We start from the raw sequence: 21,882 nt of genomic DNA on the forward strand, positions 1-21,882 counted from the left end.
TTTGTTATGAACAATAGACAACTGATAGAGTATGTATGTCTATATTATTGTTTTTTGAGTGTAATTCACATAAGATAAAACACACAGATCTGGAGTGTTCAGTTCTGTGAGCTTTGATCATTGTATACAAATATGTAACCATTACTCAAAAAAGATATACAATATTTCCATCACCCAGAAAAGTCCCTTGTCTCCTTTTCCAACTAATTCCTAGTCTTCTCTCCTATCGGAAAATAAAACCCACCATTTTGGTTTCTATCGTTGTAGTTTAGTTTAGACTATTTTTGAACTTCATGTAAGTGGATCACCCAGTATGTCTGCTTTGTATGGGAGGAAATACAGATACAAGCACATTTCATGTTGGCCATAATGCACTATCAACTTTTACTAGGAGTGTAAGAGTATGAGTCAAATAGGAAAAGGAATTAATTTTATGGGGAGGACAGAAGGATGTTTTTCTGGGTATTTATTGACCTTAGGGGGTTAAACATCAGGAGTTATATCATCCCTGCCTTTTCATTAATAATGAATAATAGCTAATCATTATACCAAACATTTATTGAACACTTGCTGTGTGATAGACGCTGTCAGTCACTTTCCCTGCATTACTTCATTTCATCCTCACAATGACCATAGGAGTCAGGTACTATTATTACCCCCTCCTCACAGATGAAGAATTGGAGAATCGGAAATGTTTAAGTAACTTACCCAAATCCCACAGCTAGGAATTGACAAAGCTCGAATTCAAACCCAAGTCTGTTTGATTGCAGAGCCCTACTCTTGATCTTCACATTTGAGAAAATGTAGCTTAATGAGGAGCCTAGCAGGGTTGAGATGAAAGGGGAACCATCATTTAATGAGCAGCAATTATGCATTAGGCCATTTGTGCAGGCCAGGATGCATCACACCTCATCAGGAACACGTCTCCGAAGACAGATCCTGGATAGCAAAATAAATTTATTGGGCGATACTGGGGAGACTTAAATTCTAGGATTGCTCAAGGCAGTTGGAGTATGGGAATATGATGAACATTTCTGTTACTCTCAAAATCTCCTGTGTCGGTCAGTAAATTGTATGGTCACCCCAGGCAATACTATCATGTAACACCACAGAAAATTGTGTCCATCCGGGGAGGAGAAAACATCCTGAGAGTTAAAAAAAAAAATCGGCTATTCAGTTGTTTAGTCTTTGTCTCCATCTCTCTTTTCAATTTTCATTCACTGAACAATGCATTCTCCTGTGTTTTTCAGCACTTTATCACACCCTTAATGATTCTAGATCTTGTATATCCTCAGCCTTGGCTTCAGAACGTTGGAGACATGATGCCAATTCCAGTTCACAACAAAGCAGCATATGTAATAACCCAGATTGTCTCCCGGCCACTGAATATTGACCCAATGCTGTCCATTGCTTTTGAGAGCACTAACCTTCTCTTCAAACCAACCAGCAGCTGCAGGAGTGAAAAAAGAGTGTGAGACAGTAGCGTCTGAGTTTACCAACACTTCAATCATTCGAAGCCTTTACAGATAAATCATCTTCAAGAGAATAAGTGCTCCCCAAGTGTAAGCTTATGCTGACAGTTGAAGGGATCTTGCCTGTAGATGCTCTGATGCTTCGGAAAAGAGAAAAGAAAGGACGTCTGGGTCCCTTGCCCCAGCCTGTGGGTTCTCTAGAGAATTCATCACAACCACTCTCCTACCCCCTAAAATATGGAGGTTAGGCTGAGCCACAGGCAGGCAGGCAAATCTACTGCAAGCTCCATTACATTTTCCTATGGCGTTCCATGGGTTAAAGAAAGTTTCCCCAAGGATTTTGCTTCACTCTAACAACGGGAGAGACAAGAATTCAGGAGGAGAGCGTAAGTCCATTTGAAACTGCATATAAATGATATATTGTGATCATATACATACAGTGATCAATATCTTGCCCTCCCACTTTTCAGAGCCCTTTCCCACACATGGGCTTGTGTGAAGCTGAGCAAATGAAGCAAAGGTTTTGGGGTCCAGACTCGAGTTTGGATCCTGGCTTTTCCACTCACTGTGTTGCTTACCTCTCCAAGCCTCAGTTTCCAATGTTTCCACTAAACGGCTTTATTGTGAATGGAGTTAGATAACAGAGGTAAAGCCCCCAAAACGTGGTATGCACTTGAGAAATGATAGCTCTTCCATCATCCATAGCACATCACACACAGGAGTCATTATGCAGGTGTTTGTTGAAGAACTGGCTTCATTTTGCAGATGAGAACACTGAGACTCTGAGAGGTCAACTGACTTGCCCAAGTTCAAGGCTAGCAAGAGGGCAGTTTTCTCATTACAAATCTGTGCCCCAAGCAATATTTTTTTACGCAACCTTTGGGTTTGGAGTTGTACTTCTAGGTAGGTCAGATACCAGAATGAAGAAAAATATTCAGGAAGGTCTGTTCTTTGAAATCAGCCTTTGATCTTCACCAAAACTGCCTTGCAATTTTCAATTAAGAAAACTTTGCAAAGTGCTGTTTCCTCAGAAGCCTGTGTTCAAACCTCACACTTCTGTGAAATAACTGCTTTATGCCTTAAGACTGTCAATTTGTGTTTCAGTTCAGACATTTGGTAAGTGGAGGATGTTTTGAAGGTATTATCAATCACTGTCTCATCCATAGACTGGATGAAAGGGTCGGCATCACAGTCACATGGCTTTGCTAAAATGTCCTGTGTCTTATCTTTGTCTGACAGCGGCAGAGCACACCAGATAGGAGGGCACTGTCAGAACACTCTTGAATACCTTAGCCTATGCCAAAAACAGATGAAGATATGGTTGAAGAAATACGGCTCAAGTAACTAAGAATCATTGCTACATCAACTACTGTAGCATGAAGCTGCATTGGCTATGTGTATGATCTCTTTTAGCTTAAAAATACTATGCCATTTTATTCCACTCCTCTGCTCCATACCAGTTTTATTGTTGACCTCTTGACCTCTTAAAAGTTTGGTCAGGTCTGGGGCATCCTGCAACAGCAGTGCTTCCTATTGAAAAAATTAAATTGAGGTGGGCCAAGACCTGGTCTGTCCAAAATATGTAGCCCTAAGCACCCTGCTCTTTGTAAACGATGATAATATTGCCGACCCAGGGACAGGGTTCTTTTTTGCGTGCTAATACAGCTCAAAATCCAAGAGGCACTGGCACCATTTTTTAAAGGCCTACACCAGTAAAGACTATCTGCTCCTTCATCTATCCTTCTCTTTGACCTTCTAATTTTTACTCTTCAAATATCTCTTTGTCACCTGTTATATTTCAGGCACAGTGCTAGATACAAGGACTGTGGTTGAACTCTCACAGAGATTATAGTAGGAAAGAGACAAAAACAAATAATTTCACAAAAATTTATGAGGAGGCATGCTTCAAGAAGGATGCCAGGAGTGGGCAGATAGGACATCCTAAGAGAGACAATTTAGCCAAATACCTGAGAGAATGATGGGCTCTGGAATCTGCCCAAGAGGCTCAAGTCTTATTCTTCCTCTCACCATCCCTGTGACAGTAGCCAGTTGCTTAATCGCTCCATGCCTCAGTTTCCCCAGCTATAATATGAAGCTATAATAGTACCTTCCTCTCAGGGTTGCTGTGGAGATTAACTGAGATAGCACATGCGAAGCATTTAGAACAACATCTGGTACTAGCAAGTGTTCAGCCTGGGGTGGGGAACATACCTGACCTGTGCTACCTGTGGATCTCTCTAAGCAAGTAAGCTGGGACGTGAAAATAAAGATAAGCGTAGCAAAACACCATGACACATGTTTACCTGTGTAACAAACCTTCACATCCTGCACGTATACCCCAGAACTAAAAATACAAATTAAAATTAATTTAAAAAGAAATAAAAGTAAATAAGAAAGAGTTTGGGAGGTAGAGGAGAGAGAAAATGCAGAGAGGGGATGGGTAAAGGAAATGTAATGAAAAGGTAAAGACCCCGAAACAGATGGGGCATGGCACTCTGGAAAAAATAAAGGCCCGTGGCTTAGGAGGATTGAAAGCCAGATGGGAGTAGCTGAGATGAGGCTGGAGCTGTCAGAGAACCAGATCCTGGGGCACTTTGTAGGCCAGTTAGTTGAGGATTTTGGACTCCAAGAGCATCCAATCATTTGACCAATCATCCTTTCAACTGGAAATCCCTTGCAGAAATGTGAACATTCCATTTTATCTTTAAAGGAACACACTCTACTCGATAAAGAGGTGAACAGAGAAACCTTAGCAGTAAAGTATCTTGGGCTTGTCTGTAAATGATGCCCTTCCCCAAGTGTCTCCATCTGTATTCTTAGTCTCTGTCCCTGCAGGCCATCATTGCTGTCGAATATCAAACTACCCTCATAGAACTGATTAACTGATTTTCTTGTCAAATGATTACATTCAGATAATTATATTATGGCTTTTAGGGACATATGATCAATTTTTATAATACATCCAGAAGATTCTTGAAGAAACTAAAATTTAATCATTGTTCAATTCTATTTACCCTTATTTTTTGGTTTAGGGCTATAAAATATGCTGTCTTCTCGATTTATCTTATATTTTTCAAGTTTTTTCTTCCTTTCCATTAGCTTTAAAATTAATTAATTAAAAAAAATTTTTTGAGGGAAGGTTTCATCTCACTCTGTTGCCCAGACTAGAGTACAGTGGCATAATCTCAGCTTACTGCAACCTCTGCCTCCCAGGCTCAAGCTATCCTCCCGCCTCAGCCTCCTGAATAGCTGGGACCATAGGCATGCACTACCATGCCTGGCTAATTATTGTATTTTTTGTAGAGTTGGGGTTTCACCATGTTGCCTAGGCTGGTCTCAAACTCTCTGGCTCAAGCAACCCACCCACCTCAGCCTCCCAAAATGCTTGGATTACAGGCATGAGTAACAGTGCTTGGCTAGCTTTAAAATTAACTCTTAATAACCCCTGAAAGACATTATTGTATGATGAAAAAAAAACTGATAAAATAGGTTGATCATGAATCTTGGAATCTTCAGTCCTGAGTTTGAATTCTAACTCTGCTGTGTGACCCTGGGCACACAGAGCAGTTGCAAAATATAGTAAGAAGTTCAGTGCCTCTTTAGAAATCTTACCACTGGGAAGAGTGGGTTGGCTCTTATGTATCCTGCAGAGGAGATGTTTCCCACACTGTTTCCCAAATTGCAAAAATAATTACAGTAGTACTTATATTTCATTGTAGTAAGGCATATGTAAGATAATGTTTATGAATACATCTATCTCTAGTGACTAGTAAGAGGGAAAGGAAGAAAAAAGAGAGGAATGGAGGGAGGGAGGAAGGGAGGGAGGAGGAAGGAAGGAAGGAAGGAAGGAAGGAAGGAAGGAAGGAAGGAAGGAAGGAAGGAAGGAAAGATTTGTAGAGAGGAATTAATTATATCATGACAAAAGTTGCAGATGGTGCCATGACTTAAATGATCTATTTAGAAATCATTCATAGGTTTCTCCTAACTACATCTTTTAAAATTATGGAGAAGGGTACATTTTAAAAATATATTTGATGTTATGACTTTCTCTCATTCTATTTTGATACTCTTGAGGAACAGGGACTCTATGCAACTCCTATCAGGGCTTAGTCTTTGGAATTTATGGCTCTGTTGATTAAAAAAAATAGTGACTTTAAGAAGTCACCTTTTTGGAGTCATCTATAACTTTTCTGATGCATTTTTGTGACACGTGTAGCCAAGCTGCTTCTTTACATTTGTCATCTTCCAGAACTAAACTCACATTGTGATACTGGTGTCTCGCACATGATGTCAAGGGAAGTGATTATGAAGAATATTGGGTGGAAGAAGGGAAATTGAGCCAGTTTAAATGTCATTCACTAGTTCATTTATTCATTCACCAAACATTCACCGGGCATCACCCTCAGTGGTACCAGAAAGTTTATTTTATAAAGTACACTTGGTTCCTGGCCAAAGACTTTGTAATGTTGACTAGAATAGAAAGTTATATTGGTAGCCCTGGTAATACAACAAGAGAGCCTGAAGTGAAGGTTTAAATGCTGCATTTTCAGGGATTGAACATTCAAGGGTAATAAACTGAATTGACTAAGATTGTTCTTTTGAAATGATAGCATTGACTGCTAGGTTTCTGAGTTTCCTGTTTAAAATTTATGAACAGTATTGGTTGAACTCAAGAAAGTTCTTTTAAGATCAGTGAAATCCAGTGGCTTCTCTGCTCTGAGGCTGCGGATGTAGGAATGCTAAGATAAGTTGTTACCTGACAGTGACAATAACAACAATAGACAAATAGTCACGTCCACAGCCTTGAGTTGTGTCCAGGGTGTCTGACTGTGCAGAATTTCAATAGTGTTTTCCTCCTAAGCCAGAAGCTTGGGATAAAATGGCCCCAAACCCAGCATGTAGGATCTCAGGAGCCACATTTTTCCTTTTTTCTCCACTAGTGGTACTATGTGGTGTGGATAAGAGTGCTGTGTGTTATGTGTGGTTCCATTAAACCTTCTTCCACGCTTCTCTTGATGATCTGAACACATCCAGGGAGGAATGGATATGTTTGAACACCTGTTTTACTTTTGAATCACTACTTTACAGTGCCCTGAGGGAGGAGGGATTAATACAGTGGAAATGCCTTCCTGATCTTTCCATTTAGGTAGGACACTGAAATAGCACCTCTAACATGCATTCAGGAATACAAGTACAAATACAGCAAGTCCCTTCTCTCAAGGAGACTAGTGGGGGAAAACAGACAATATAGTATATGATTAAGTATAATAAAGTATTGTGTACAGGAGGGTAAGGGAATAAGAATAGGTGCTGAGTGAGCCAAAGGACGGAGCCATTAATTCTGTTTAAAGAAGGGACAGGGAGTTAGAAAAAACTTTCAAAAGGGTTGAAATAATCTATTACAGGATTCCCGCCAAATAAACGGGCTATGTAAGGTATTTAATCCTTCCATTCCAGGTTGGGAGAGAGAGTGCAGTTGCAAAATAAAGTAAGAAGTTCAGTACCTCTTTAGAAATCTTACCACTGGGAACAGTGGGTTAGCTCTGATGTATCCTGCAGAGGAGATGTTTCCCACACTGTACTTAGCTATGAAGTCAGTGTACCTCTGGAGAAGATCTGAGGTTCAGAGCTGACCATAATGTAAAGGGAAGAGAAAGCCAGACACCTGATTTGAGAGACCCTCCAAAAGACCCTTCAGCCTACATGTTAGTGTTTATTGGTGCCACTTGCCAATGCTTTAGAATTATTCTTTCTTTCCCTTTAAAAGCCATTATTCTTTTCTTTCATTCCTGCAATAACTGGGTCATCTGTTAATAAATACAATTTTTTTTGAAGCTGTTGATATTTCAGTTAACATTTGGCTGCAAGAGTAATGAAGGAGGCGTGGTTAGGGACAGAGAATAAATAGAACCCACAAACATCACTGTTCTAATTGAATGGAATTCAGGTGTGTGTGATGTGTTCTTTCCTGGAGTAGCCCATCCATCAGTCATATTCTGGAGACTAAGTACTGCAAAAAGAGTTGAAAGAGCAAGACAAAACTTGTGAATGCCATTTTTAGACTTGAAATAGTATTAACATAAAGGCAAGTTATTTTATTTTTAAGTTAACTTACAGGGAATTTAGAAGGCACCACTCAAAACTATGTAAGGAGCAGCAGGGTTTAAAAAAAGTGGTCCATAAATTGAATCTTGAAAGAAAGACTAACAGGGCCTGAAATCCCTTTTCAAGAATGTCAGAATTTCTAAAGGGTCTAGAATTAAACCAGGGGTGCCAATTCAAGTATGGTTGTCTGCAGTCACTTGTTTTAATATTTAAAATGTATAACCCTCATTTATTTTTACCTAACCTCAGCAATCTGAAGCACAGAAATATTTGTACCTCCTATTTAAAATTTTGCAAAGATTATGTTGTCTATTTCTGTATTGAAAAAGAATGTGTCTGTGTGTGTATGAGATATTAATGCTAAAACAGAGTGCTAAAATAATGCCCTCTGTAATATCTGAATCAGTGTACCAAGACAGAATTGCTTAGCTCTATAATTTTTGGACTATATGCTTCATAGTCTTTTCTTTGTTCTTAAGCTCTCTCTTCAAAGTCAGCCAAGGAGACGATGAAAAATTATTTCCTAAATCACAGGATCACTTTAAAAATATCTTTTCCATATACAGTGCCATCCTTTATTCACCATGCAATATTCAATTCTGCCTCTGCTGGCCTAGGACTTCCTTAGACATTTATTGGAAATCTGCCTGAAAGAAAAGACATAAAGACTTTAACCTTGATCCACTGACAGTAAAGTCATTAACCAACTTCTCCAAAACGAAGCCTTAGTCTTTGTTTTCCCCCTTTATGCATTCTTTAGAGTCTCCTTTTACTTATTTAATTTTTTTGACACTACTCTGTTCTTTCCCTGATCATTAATTTGAGAGACTTAGCTTTTATGGGGGAAGAAAATAAAATAAATTCTAAATATTGAGCATTTATTATGTGCTAGGCATTGTGCTAAGGGCTGGGACTATAAAAATGGACAAGTCCTTATCCTTCCCTCTTTTCATCCCCAATTCCCTCTAATCCCTTGATGAGTCCCGTTTAGTGTAACTCTAAAATATTTCAACTCTCTCTGCTTTTCTCCATTTTCTTCTGCTGCCAACATCACCTTTTGCCTGATGCACTATAACCATGCCAAAACTGCTTTCCTGTTTTTATTCTTGTCCCCTTCCAACTAATTTTCCTTCCAAAACTCAAGTGATCCTTTAACATAGAAATCAAATCATGTCACACTTGTGCGAAACTTTCTTCAATGGCTTGCTATTGTGGAATAAAATCCAGGCACTTGGCCCCTGCAGGATCCTGTAGGATCTGGTTCCTGTTCCTTCTCCAACCTCTTCCCCACTCCCTGCATCACTGCAGCTGCACTTCTCTTCCTTCAGCTGCTATTTCATACCACAGACAAGTTTCTGTAGAAAGTTCTTCCGCTCAGGCTTCACTCATACACAGGGCTCCTTCTCATCGTTTGGTCTCAACTTAAATGTCCCTCTTCAGAGAGGACTTCTCAGACTGACCATTTAAAGTTGCTCCTCTCTTGTTTGTTATTGTTTCTGATCTTCTTCATAACATGAATCCAATTCAGAGTGATAATATCAGTTTACTTGTTTATTGTTGGTCTTTAATACTAGAATATAGGTTTTATGAGGGCATATATTCTTTCTTATTTATTTCTATTACAACCAGTGCCTATTTATTTATTTATTTAATCAGTCTTCTTGCTAGGGACACAACCAGTGCTTAGAAGAGTACTAGTTACATAGTAAGTGGTCAAAAACATTTGTTGAAGGAATAGATAGAGACGTCTTCAATGCCCTGAAGACACAGTCTTCCATAAAATGGAAGTGCTGAAGATAAGCCCAGAAGGTTGAAAAGCCATAGGAGTATGCAGCCAGGTTCTATTGTTTAAAAACTTTTTATTAAATGAAGAAAACATTCCATCTTGAATACATTTCTGTGGAACTTTAGCATATTTAAATAAATATTCAAATATAATATCTCATTTTATCTATAAAACAATCAAAATATTTTGTTGTTTTTATTGTTCTACCTCATGTAGTTAAGTGATAATTCACCTTATAGACCATTCCTGAGGTGATTGTAACACGTGGGAGAATTGAGCCTATCATGGGAATGAACACAGAAGCAGTGGGTCAGTGTGAATCACCACAGAAAGCTGAGGCTGCATTTCAAACTCCAGCAACACCACAAGCTCCTGAAATGAAGACTCCCAAGTTTCCTGATTGTCTAACTAGTTAGAGTCAAAGGTAAGCACAGAATTCGAGAGATATGCAAAATCCAGATGACAGGTATCAGGCATGTTGTAAGTAAGGCCACATTTGGTAAAGAGTGAGGTGGGCTTATGCCATATAAATAAAGCTCAGGCAACATCAATAATCAGAGGAGGAATTCATACAGAAAGGAAAATAGTTTCATAAGACAATGTGATGAGGATGCTGCTCAATGTGACATTCTTCATCTGTGCATTCAGACAATAAATATGAATGATTTATTGCCTAACCATATATTATATTGAGAGCTGAGACCAGCTGGACTTCCTGGGTCGAGTGGGGACTTGGGGAACATTCCTGTCTTACAAGAGGGTTGTAAAATCAGTGCTCTGTAAAACGCACCAAATCAGCAGGATTCTAAAAGTAGCCAATCGTGGGAAGGATTGAAAAAAAGGTACTCTGATAGCACAGAAATGGAACATGGGAGAGGACAATAAGGGAATAAAAGCTGGCCACCCCAGCCAGCAGTGGCAACCCACTCAGGTGCCCTTCCATGCTGTGGAAAGTTTGTCCTTTTGCTCTTCACAATAAACCTTGCTGTCACTCACTCTTTGGGTCCGTGCCATCTTTAAGAGCTATAACACTCACAATGAAGGTCCGCAGCTTCATTCTTGAAGTCAGCGAGACCACAAACCCACTGGCAGGAACCAACTCCAGACACGATATGACCTGTAAATCTATTATTAAAACTTTTCTGCAAACTTGAGAGTAATTTTATGTATAACACACTGAGCCTCAGAAACTTTGAAGATACGTTCTCAAGGTTCCTTGTAACAGGCAGATCTTGAACAAAAAAAAGTTATTTCAACTTCAAATCTGGTGTTATGGTCAACATTAGATAGAGAGGTTGGGACTTGAATTTCCTCAGAACTTGACAATTCCTTCAAACATTTGGTGATGTAATTTTCATCCAATCTAGTGGATTAGAAATATGTTTAGAGCACCTCAATAGGATCTTTTAATTTCTGTAAATAAAGTGTGCTTTCTGAATATATTGTAGTACTTTAAACCATGGAGTGGAATAAAGAAGATATGAATGCACTGGGCTGGAAATGGGAAAAGAATAATTTTAGGCATTTTCCTCATTCTGTTTAAACAGACTGAGGATTCTTTTTGGCAAGAGGCCTATATTTAACCAGTGTTACTGAATATAGAATAATCATGGGTGGGGAGTATGTTTTCCTTAATTGAGTATGTTTTCTTGAGATAAATGTGGATCTCAGGCTCCTAACTAGTCAAAGCAAACGTTTCCAAATTGTCTGAGGTTGTGAAAGGCTAGAGGCAAGACTGGGTGCCCATGTGAGACAAAAAACACAGAGCAAGTATGCCTACAAGGAGGTTAAAATAGCATTGACGGATTGGACCACTTTCATTCCATTCACTAACCACATCCTCCCTAGCTCCTCTCACCTGACTCCTGAACATCTCTCACCACCCTCTGTTAGATCATGTCCCAGGCAATAATCCCCAGGAGGCTGTACATCCAATGCTTCCTCCACTGCTGATCTCTCTTTGCTATCTGCCTCACCCAAGACCTTGTCACATGCAAGGGGTTTGTGTTTAGGCAGTTTGGCCAGATAAGAAATGGAGTGACTGGTTGAATCCTCTTTTAGGAGTATTAAATTGTCTTTACTCTGAAGGGACTAGTCCTTGAACCAAATGGGAATAGGTTGCCCCTTCTCCTCCCTCTGTCCCTATTGATCAAAGAGAGCAAAGGAGGCCAGGATGCCCACCCTAGCACTATTCTCATATATTCAGTGAATGACTTCAGTGCCAGCTCAGCTGCCAGAGATGAAAATGACAGATATCCTTTAAACATTAGGTTCCAGGGAATCACTTGGCACCTGAGTTGACCTTGACTCCTCACAGATGATGTATTAGTTACCTAGGGATGCCATAACAAATTATATAACCAACGAGGTGGTTAAATGACAGAAATTTATTCTCTCACAGTTCAGGAAGCCAGAAGTCCAAAATTGAGGTGTCAGCAGGATTCATTTCTTCTTGGAGTCTCAGAGGGAAGATCTGTTCCATGCCTCTCTCCACACCATCCAAGCTTGCTATCAATCCTTGGTACTCCTGGCTTGAGAAGCTTAACTTCAGTCTCTGCCTCCATTGTCTGGGCCTTCTTTCTGTGTCTTCTCACCATCTACTTCTTTCTGCATCTGTCTCTCTCTGATTCTGTGTGTCACTTCTTATAAATACACCAATTATTGGATTAGAGCCTTCTCTATTCCAATACTGCCTCAATTTAACTAATTACATCTGCAAAGACCCTATTTTCAAATAAGGTTCTGAGTGGGCATGAATTTTGCCAGAAATGACGGCAAACATTTTTTCCTGTATTCACCATTCACAACTTGCCATTGGACCACTTGACAATGCAAACTGCCTATCTAGTAATGTCAGGGCAGCTAACAAAGTATCTTTTCCCTACATATGTCAAGGCCCAAAATTTCCAGCCTCACATTTTTCCTTCTTTGGATCAGGCTTCTTTAGATGTAAAATTGCTCCCTGACTTGGTCACGTTAAGGTGTCATTCCTTACCAACACCTTAGTTTTCATTAATGTGATGAAGCTGACGCACTCAATCATTCAAGTGGCCCAGAAAAAAAGAAAATGCTAGTCAATTTGGATAGCCAGTTACTTGGTGCCTTGCTACTCAACGTGCAGCCAGCCTGGGGGTCATCAGCATCAGAGCCTGCTAGAACTGCAGAATCTTCCCAGGGTATATGCAAACTTACTCTATCAGGATCTGCATTATATCTCCATCCCCCAAGATATCCACATGCCCATTAAAGTTGAAAATTGCTGCTCTAGTAAAGACTTTATAAAGTTGGGCTGGGGGAAAGTGTGAAGGGGGCTTTAGCTAGGATATGCATAGAACCTAGGTCATTGGATAGGACACCAAGGCCAGTTGAGGTTCTAGAAGGTGAATAAGGGCACCCAGGAAATCTTGAGATGAAACAGAGAAAGAGAGAGAAATGTGCAACAATAACTACGTGGAAAGGACATAGTCTAGGTGCTTTATTTTGCACAGATTGTTTCTTTTAATGTTACAACAACCCAATGAGTTGGGTACTATAACCAGCACTATTTTATAGACAAGAATGCTTAAGCGGAGAGGTTTACTCAATATAAGGGTGGGCATTTCAGCCTGGAGAGTAGGACCCCAGAGCACTGTTTCTTAACCGCTATGCTCTCCTGACTACCACAGAGTAAAAGTAGCTGCTAAAACATAAGCAAACTAACTACTTTAACAATTAATTTTAGTTCATAGTCCTGTTTGAACTTGTTTTTCAGGTCACATTATTCTGAAGATATGAATAAGCCTGGCATTCATCCATTTCCTTCATTTGAATCAAGTCAGTCAGTTGCTCATGGAACTCAACCTCGAGTCTCTCAGATCCCCAGCCCATCCATGGGCTGTGAGACCCGAGTGCCTCTTTCACATCCAACAACATGTAAATGACAACGACATATGACCAGACCATCCTGAGCCTGGTGTCTCTCCTCATAGGCCTGCCTTTCATGAGCATGCCTGGGGAGAGATGACTAATGCTGTTTCTCCAATTTTGTCCTCTTCTGGGTCGTGGGAATGATTTATTCTTACTCAGCAAACCAGTAATTGTGTGTTATATGTAAGTGGTAAGATTTTTAAGGAGATGTGGAATCTGACTGCCTGATGTGATTCTCAAATGGCCCCAACATTTTACACAATTGTTTGTAATTAAATAAAACCCAAATTACATTTGGGATGAGGAATGTATTTTTTAACTTCTTTTGTGTTTGGAAGGACAAGCAATTACCATGGCTGTTTCTGATTCATTTACACTTAGCTCCTAAAAATATTGCCCTCAGGAAGGATGGCTGTTTGTTTGCCATGTCAAGAACATTTTATTTGGTTTCCTTTTAGAGAAAAATCCACATGCAGCCAATTTTAAACTGACTAGAGTGTCTCAAAGATGTTTGGAAATTTCAAAACTCTGTTTCGCCCCAAACACCTTCACAACCTAAGTGGGGCTCTGGAGAGAGATGCAAAGGAGATGGAATGTGGAGTCTCACGAAGAGAAGGTGAAGAAATCAGAAAAATACAGTGAAACTCAGAGAAACTCATGATTTCTATTAAAACGTTTGTATTAGTTCATCTTGTATTGCTATAAATAAATGTCTGAGACGGGATAACTTATAAAGAAAAGAGGTTTGATTGGCTTACGGTTCCATAGGCTGTACAGGAAGCATGGCTGGGGAGGCCTCAGGAAACTTCCAATCATGGAAGAAGGTGAAGGGGAAGCAGGCACATCTACACATGGCCAGAGCAGGAGGAAGAGACAGAGGGCCAGGTGCCGCACACTTTTAAACAACCAGATCTCATGAGAGCTCTAGCACATTAACAATACCCAAGGGATGGTGCTAAACCATTCATTATGGACCACCCCCATGATCCAATCACCTCCCACCAGGCCCCACCTCTAGCACTGAGGATTACAATTAAACATGAAATTTAGGGGGAGACACAGATCCAAACCATATCAATGTTCATACTTTCTAAGGACTGATTTTTAAGTTACATCTGAATTATACTTAATTTTAGTGATTATCAGTACTCTCATCATATAATATACATATACAATTACAGACTTTTTTTAACAGACATTAATCCCTGTGCATTGGTCTTGGCCTACAGAGTACAGGGAAAAAAATAACTGCATTGATATGACATCTTACTAGTTTATTTGATCCTGACTTTGTGGTTGAAATAGGGTAACTATTATTATCCTCTTTTACAGATGGGAAAATTGAGCCCCAGAAAGGATACGTGATTTCCACTTGATTATACAGCAAATGTATAGCAAAATCAGAACTGGAAGCTAGTTGTCCTTAATTCTCAGGAGAGTTTTCTCCCCCATGGCACCCACACGTTGGCAGGCAGGTTGGAAAAAGAGGCTGGAGAAACTTGAACATGTAAGATTTGTCAATGTAAAGTTATCACCTTAAATACTTAGCATTAATTAACTAAACTCATTACTGCAATAATCTATAATGCCTTCATGGAAATCTTGATGACTTGCAACAAATAAACCAACTGGGTTCTGTAATCTCTAAAATGTCAGCTGCAGTGTATTTCACAAGACAGTAAGAACTGCAGATAAATAATTGTCTGTGGCTAGATGACACCCGTCAAGTTCAAAGAGGGTAGAGCTTGCAGGAAGGTAATGTTCCCTCCTCTCTAAATCTCAAAACCATGTGGTTGTTTCTCTTATTTCTTTGTTTCTTTTGTAAGCAGAGAACCTAGAACATCCTGCTATTGTGAGCAGAGACTACAGCTGGTTAAGTACCTTCATTACAGATTCGCCACTAACTTAGCGTAAGGTTTTATGTTTATCCAGCTAGGAGTTAGGCTGTGGTTTTACCATTTGCTGTAGCTGTGGTATCAGGGGCTAAAATTTCCCGTGCCCTTGCTTTTATCTCCCCTGTTGTGCTTGAATTTTCCTAGAGACTCCTGACATAGGGACTGAGGCTTGCAATTCTGTGAGCTGTAATCCCTTGTTATTTACTCGGAGCATCGTTGCTGTGTTGGTACTGTGTGGGGGGAGAGAAAGAATTCTACAGCCCTGTGATTAGATCTGTCTTTTAGTGAGCCTGAGTTGGGTATTTCCCTTTCCCAGGTCGGTGAGGCCCCTGGTAAAACCCCCGTGGGATGGGTTCTTATAAAGTATTTTCCCTTGAAGGAAATCCTTCTTAAGGAGAACAGAGAGCTCCGGGCTTATTTCAACACGGCTATTTCTCCATCCCAACCCCTCAACCCCAAAGGGAAAGAGGAGAGAATTTTTCTTCAGGTTCCATAGTGGAAACCTGATGTTACTCCTGGAGGTACAACTCAGGAAGGTATGGGGAGGCCCCTGTGATTGGGCACCCCGGGAGTTTTTAAGTCTCAAACTTGTCCACACACAGCTTACAGCAATTTGTCAATTACTGCTCAGTTTCCTGGCTTCTGCTCCTGGTAAACTGAAATTCTCTGTATCCATCCGTCTGACTCCCCTGTTGTCTGGGAGGCAGTTCGGCCTGTGACCTCAATTCTCTGAAGGTTCTAAGAAGAGTTTCCAGTTTTCAGTTTGTTCAGTTTTTTTTTTCTTTTGTAGATAAGGATGACAACTTCCAAGCTGTTCACTTGTCGGATCTGGAAACTAGAAGAGCGCTCAGTTTTTGTACACATTTCTTTTTCCCTTGCCTCTCCTGAGCCTGAAATCTTTCCAAATGGTAGTTGTGGTCCCGCATCCAAGAACTGATAAAAAACCAATGGGAATTCAGATTTTAGATAGAACAAATGGAGTGAACCACAAGGCAGGGCCCCAACTTTGTAACTGCCTCTCTCTTCTCAAGGTGTTCTGAATCCAAGCAGGTCCATTGAGGGCAGCCCTGTCCTTCCAAAGCCCACTGCTGAATTTGGGTGGTGCTAGTAACAGGGAACAGTCTTTTATGCTCAGGTCAGGCACATTTACACATAGGCCAATTCTTTAGGGCTGACTCCTGGGAAGGCAATTGAATTGTTCTGTGTTGTAGATATTTGGGTTCAAAACAAATTTGCTCCACATTCTCGAGTGTGACATTCACAGATCAGTGAGTACCAGTGAAAAGGAAGAAACATGACACACAGAAGTTTCAGAAAAAGAATGCTGGGTTTTAGGCAAAGCAGCAGAAAGGGAGCACCACGAAAGGCCCTGAGTTTACCAACAGCCACCTAGGCCTCTACACAAAGAGCCGGGAGAGACGGGAAAAAGAGGACAGAGTGGCAGAAAGAAGACATTCTAGTCCTCTTCAAGTCCTCTTCAGCCTTATTTTGGTATCTAAAGGAAGAAAAATGAGAGGAGTGAACCTCCTTCTTTAAAGAAGTTCTTCTCAAACTTTCATTGTGCCTCCAAATCATATGGGAAACTATGTAAAAATGCACATTCAAATTCAGTGGGTTGGGGGCAGGGCTCAAGATTCTGCATTTCTTTCTTTCTTTTTTTTTTTTTTTTAATAGAAATGAGGTCTCACTGTGGTCTTACTGTGTTGCCCAGGCTGGTCTGGAACTCCTGAGCTCAAGCAGTCCTCCCACCTTGGCCTCCCAAAGTGCTGGGATTACAGGCTTGAGCCACTGCACTCAACCAGATTCTGCATTTCTAACAAACACTCAGGTGATGGTGACAGCACTGGTACTCGGACCACACTTTGAGGAGCAAGGGTCTAACATACCTTCCAAAGGGGCATTTCTTAACTCTCGCTCCATGCTTACCTCTGAAATAATAGCAGCCACAGCCACTCACTTTGTTCCCTAAAAACAGCATGTGTATTCTTAGCTCAAGGTGACCTGCCTTCTGGGACAGCTGTTGGCCTCTTCTCCATGTCTGTAAGTCCTTGGCTTTCTTTTCTAAGCCCTACCCAAGTCTCTGTCCTTCATGAGAACGCCTCTACCACTTGGGGTCTTTGTAATCAGTGGCTCCTCTGGACTTCTGTACCTTTGTTGGGCTCAGCATTTTTGCAAGCATCGGTTGCTACTGACCTTTTAAATTTGTCTCCTAACTAGATTTTAAGCCTCTTGAATACAGGACACACACACACAGAGTATGTCTTGTCACTCTTTCATTCCTCAGGCCAAAAACAGAGCCCTGCTCATTAGGAGATTGTGCAGTGTAGTGAAAACAGCCCAAGGAGATATGATTTCAGTTCTCAGCTCCATCACGCAACAGCTACTGGACTCTACATGGAGTATTGCTCCTTCAGTCTTCATGGTAATGGTGGTGATGGTGGTGGCAGTGGTGATGGTGATGGTGGTGATAGTGGGGTGGTGTGCAGGTAGAATGTTTATACTTCACCGGGTTGTTGAGAGGAATGAAGAAAATAAAGTTAGCCAAGTGGCAAACCAAGTGCCTAGCACAGAGTCAGAATCAGCCCTCAGCACATTTAAGTCTTTTCTCCTCCAATTTCTTTTGCTTTTCTCCTTACTGTGGGTTGTGAGGGTACATCCTCACCCTGGCAGTCTCTCCTTGAAAAATATTATATCAAGTGTGACAATACTGGAAGATTTTCTTCCATCTCATTTAAAGGGCCTACGGATATTCAAAGGAAGAGTCCCTACATCATTAAAAAAAAATACTCAGACTCATAGCTCAGAATAGCAACACACATATCAATTTCTGATCTGATCAGGAAAAAGGGATATTTTGAGCCAGTGTAATCAAACCACATGAAACCAATTTTCCACGGGTTTCCCAGTGTTTGCCCTTTCCATCAAAGTTTTTTCATCTGTGTGGTAACTATCAATGTACCCAGTTGTCTCGGGTTGGGGTTTATGCCTGAACAATGGACTGTCTTATGTTCAGCGGTAAGAAACACAAATGCATAGCCACTTTGGGAAAGTAACCTGCAAAAGCAAATTGCCCTTGCTTGGGCTGGGACTCACCAACAATGTATGGGAACAAAGATTGGTATTAGGAGACCCTTTTTGGATAAGCTGTGCCAGACAGACAGGCTTACCAGGTTGCAGAGGAGATACCAGATCAATCTCCCGGCAGAGCAGAGAAGGTGAAGTGCATGTGAGATGATGGAACAAGTCTAGGTTTGGCAATCCAGACATGCAGAGTTCAATGCCAGTTCCTCTCTTGTTAGCTGTGTTACCTAGGGCAAATTTTTCAACCTCTTGAACTTAATCTATAAATATGGAAATAACATTGTCTACCTTATACCATTGTTTGAGAATTAAATGGAACTATACATCTAAGCCATGTAAAGTACCAAAGAATGTAAATGATTGTAAGAGGAGCCCAGTGAATGTTAGCTCCCTTCTAGCATTTCAGGAAGAGATGGCACTTGGGTGTATTGCTGGGGTGGGAAATTAGAAGGGTCTTGCTGTCCTCTGTCTAGCAACACCTGAGATTGGGTGCCTGAGAGGGAGGGAGGACTAACAGATCCACTTTTTGATTTTTTAACAGCTGGTGTCATTGTTATCCCTCTCCCTTCTATTCTCTTCCTTATTTTTCCACTACCTCTTTTTCTTCTCCTCACCTCTCCCCCTCCTTCTTCTTCATGTTCTTGTTTTTCTTCTTCTTCCTCCTTCTCTTCCTCTTCTTCTTTTTCCCCTTCCTCTACTTCAGATTTGATTTAAAGGTAGAATTGATTCCTTTCAACTGAAATACATGGCTTATTTATAGCCATTAATGATATAATAAACCCAGAAAATAATTAATGATTGCTTGCAAGTTGAATTGGATTATACTAAACTGTTGGTTCCTCTGCAATACAGTAGCTTTACTTGGTCTTTGTGAGCAAACATTCATATACTAGGCTTTCTTCATAGTTTGAAGATCTCTTTTGGTATAATTTAAATTCAGTTTATGAACTCTGGGCACCACCTCCTACAAAGCAAAGGAGAATGTATGCTTGGTTGTTTTTAACTTAAGGCAAGTACATATGGGAATTACAGAGAAACGAAATATGACTACCAAAGTCCTCTCAGTGACAGGGGACATGAAAGCAGCAGTTAACCACACAGGAGAGGTTTGGCAGAAGTTAGGGGAGGAGCTTTCACATTTTCTTATATTAAATTTTGTGCCGGAACCAACCATTAAGGTGACCTAGAAGTGTGCAACTAAAAATTGTTACTTGTTTTTTTGTCATAAAACAATATACCCCACTGCAACAAATTCAAATAATATACTCTGTTATTATTTCTTTATTTATTTCTTCTGCTGACATAAATTGTCTGGGGACAAGCTCAGAGAGTTTTCTTCAATAGAATTTTAGTCAAAACTACATTACACCTGCTACCAAGCAAAGCATTCTCAGGCTGCAGGTTCCCTAGCTGTCATGGATAGAAACAAGGTTATCACAGTGGAAACTATGCCCTTATTCAAGAGTAATTCACTTTATAGCAGCCGAGTCTCTAACTGCAGTCCAAGGATAAAGAAATCAGGAGCAGTGATCAGATGACATCCAAGGCTTGAAGCAGGTTAAAGATCTTCCAGCAAAGTCAGACTTTCTTGTGTGACTTCTCTCAAAGTCTTGGGGATTAGCTTCCAATGTGTTTCTATGAAAGGGAAATGTTGAGAAATAAAATAAAGTGGTGAAAGGTTGGGATTAAAGAGGATTTTGTTCAATGTTGAGCCCCGTGAAAACATCACATGTTCAGATGAATTTGAAAAAGTCCGGTAGACTCTTAGATAAAAAAGAAATATGTGTAGATAGAGGTGGCTGGTCAAATGGAAGCATTAATACTGCTGAGATAGATGGTGACTGATTAAATGGAAGCAGCCACACATCCATTCATTTCTCTGAAAATTAGCAGCTGTTGGCTGACAGACACCTTTCCTTCACATGCTCTTGCTGAAGTGATAAGAAGTGAAAAGAGCTCGAGGCAGGACTATTTTGAGTTCCAGGCGATCTGTGTTGCTATGAGATCTGAGATTAGTGGTTAGGTTGGTGCCGGATGTCATCCAGCAGCTGATCATGAAACCTCTAAAAGTTAAGTTCATTTCTCAGAAATCATCTGAGCATGTGGGCTGTTCAAGAAGGTGATTGAATTGCTGTTTCTTGGGATTTCCCCACCCTCAGTCCAAATGAACTAAAGGGATTAATGGCCTTGATCCTGTAAGCATTTTTTTAATGCACCATGTTAAAATGCAACATGTTCTGTCCTTTTGTTCTTTGAGGAGCCACTAATTCAACTGTTGCCCAAAACTTTATGCTGATTACTTTGTAATTATACCAAAATACCATTTTAGCTTCTTATTAACCACTGAGTTAAAAGACATTTATGGAAGCATGATATGTCAAAGTCAGGTGAACTAGTGAAAAGTAGGCACAAAAGGTTATGGGATTCGTGTAGCCTGAAATTTACATCTGTGTAAACCTTTGGCAGTTTGGCAGCTAAGTCTGCAGCCTCTGAGGGTGGTAAATGGCAGGAACTATGCCCATGCTTGAATGGTAATTTGCATTCTATAGTTAGGAGTGCCTATTTAACTGCCTCTGGCACTATGTAATTTTCTGTGCCTCAGTTTACTCTTCAGTAACATGTGATAGTTAGTAATATAGTACCTATGCCACAGTATGTTCCTCACATGTAGTATGTGCTCAATTAATATTAACTATTAGTATTGCTACTATCATTGTTGCTATTACTACAGAAAAGGCCCGTACATCTGTCTCAAACAAATCATACCAAAGACTGACTTTAGTAAAGAAGACCAGGAAGCTTCAGGATTAGGCTTCAGAGTCAGGCTTTCATAGTCACAAAGATAGTGATTGGAGGAGTAGTGATAACGGAGGAGCTATTAAGAAGAAAGAACATCATTCTTGATCTGAAGAGAGTACTTAGAACAAGTATTTCAAAAAAAGAATGCTACCACTTCCTAGGTTGGTACATTGAGGCTTCTGGGGCTGGAATCTGCTTATTTGTGAGGTAGATTATGAGAATCATAGGTTTGTAGGGAGCCTTCAGGGTCACCTAGTTCAGCCACTGCCAGGTGAGTTTTCTTCAATAAGAATTTTAAACCTGCCTGAAGTGTTATCTGTGGTATCCACCCGCTTCTTCTGCCTTTTCTTTGGTCTCCTCTCTTGTCCTTCTCAGCCACACGCAATGTGTCAGCACACACAGTGAAACTCCCTGTCCAAAAGGAGAAGAGGCTAAAGGAATTCACACTGAAACAGTTGTGCTAGTCTTCATCCCAAGAATGAGTGCTAGTGTATGTGTAGTTTTTTTTAAAAAAGTAACTTTTCAAAAATATAAAAAAAAATCCTAAACATCAGCTTAGTAATTATCCCTGACATTAGTCATTTATAATGCCAGGGAAAAGACATTTACACTAACAAATGGGTCTTCATCACTCTCCTTGTGTTCTAGGAAACTGTATTAGCCACGGTTAAGTAGTAGGAGGGCTTTGAGAATGCAGTAACTTCCATTTAGATTGAAAATACAAGATCAAATAGAGTATACTAAAAGTGTATAGGCATAAGTATAACAATCTTCTCTTGGGAATATAAAACCTTATAGCAATGCAAGAAATTTGGCTTAACAATTACATTTATATAAA

The 21,882-nt window shown here is 40.2% G+C and overlaps 1 protein-coding gene across 3 annotated transcripts in view; it reads right to left on the reverse strand.

Annotated features, from left to right (window-relative positions):
- Positions 1–1,270: 1,270 nt before the first annotated feature.
- LOC129460298 (putative uncharacterized protein CLLU1-AS1) overlaps positions 1,271–21,882 on the reverse strand; it is a 41,575-nt gene continuing 20,963 nt past the window's right edge. Inside the window, exon 5 of one of the 3 annotated variants that reach the window (XM_063614298.1) lies at positions 1,271–1,450. Coding sequence is in view for 1 of the 3 variants with exons in the window: in XM_063614297.1 (XP_063470367.1) it covers positions 21,241–21,455 (215 nt within the window). In the remaining 2 variants the exon portion in view is untranslated. Of the gene's footprint in view, positions 1,451–15,211; positions 19,881–20,594; positions 21,456–21,882 lie in introns of those variants that run through there. The other 2 variants (XR_010114891.1, XM_063614297.1) reach the window with 2 other exon arrangements.

The sequence above is a fragment of the Symphalangus syndactylus genome, chromosome 13 (genome assembly GCF_028878055.3).
Source record: "Symphalangus syndactylus isolate Jambi chromosome 13, NHGRI_mSymSyn1-v2.1_pri, whole genome shotgun sequence".
Classification (NCBI taxonomy): domain Eukaryota; kingdom Metazoa; phylum Chordata; class Mammalia; order Primates; family Hylobatidae; genus Symphalangus; species Symphalangus syndactylus.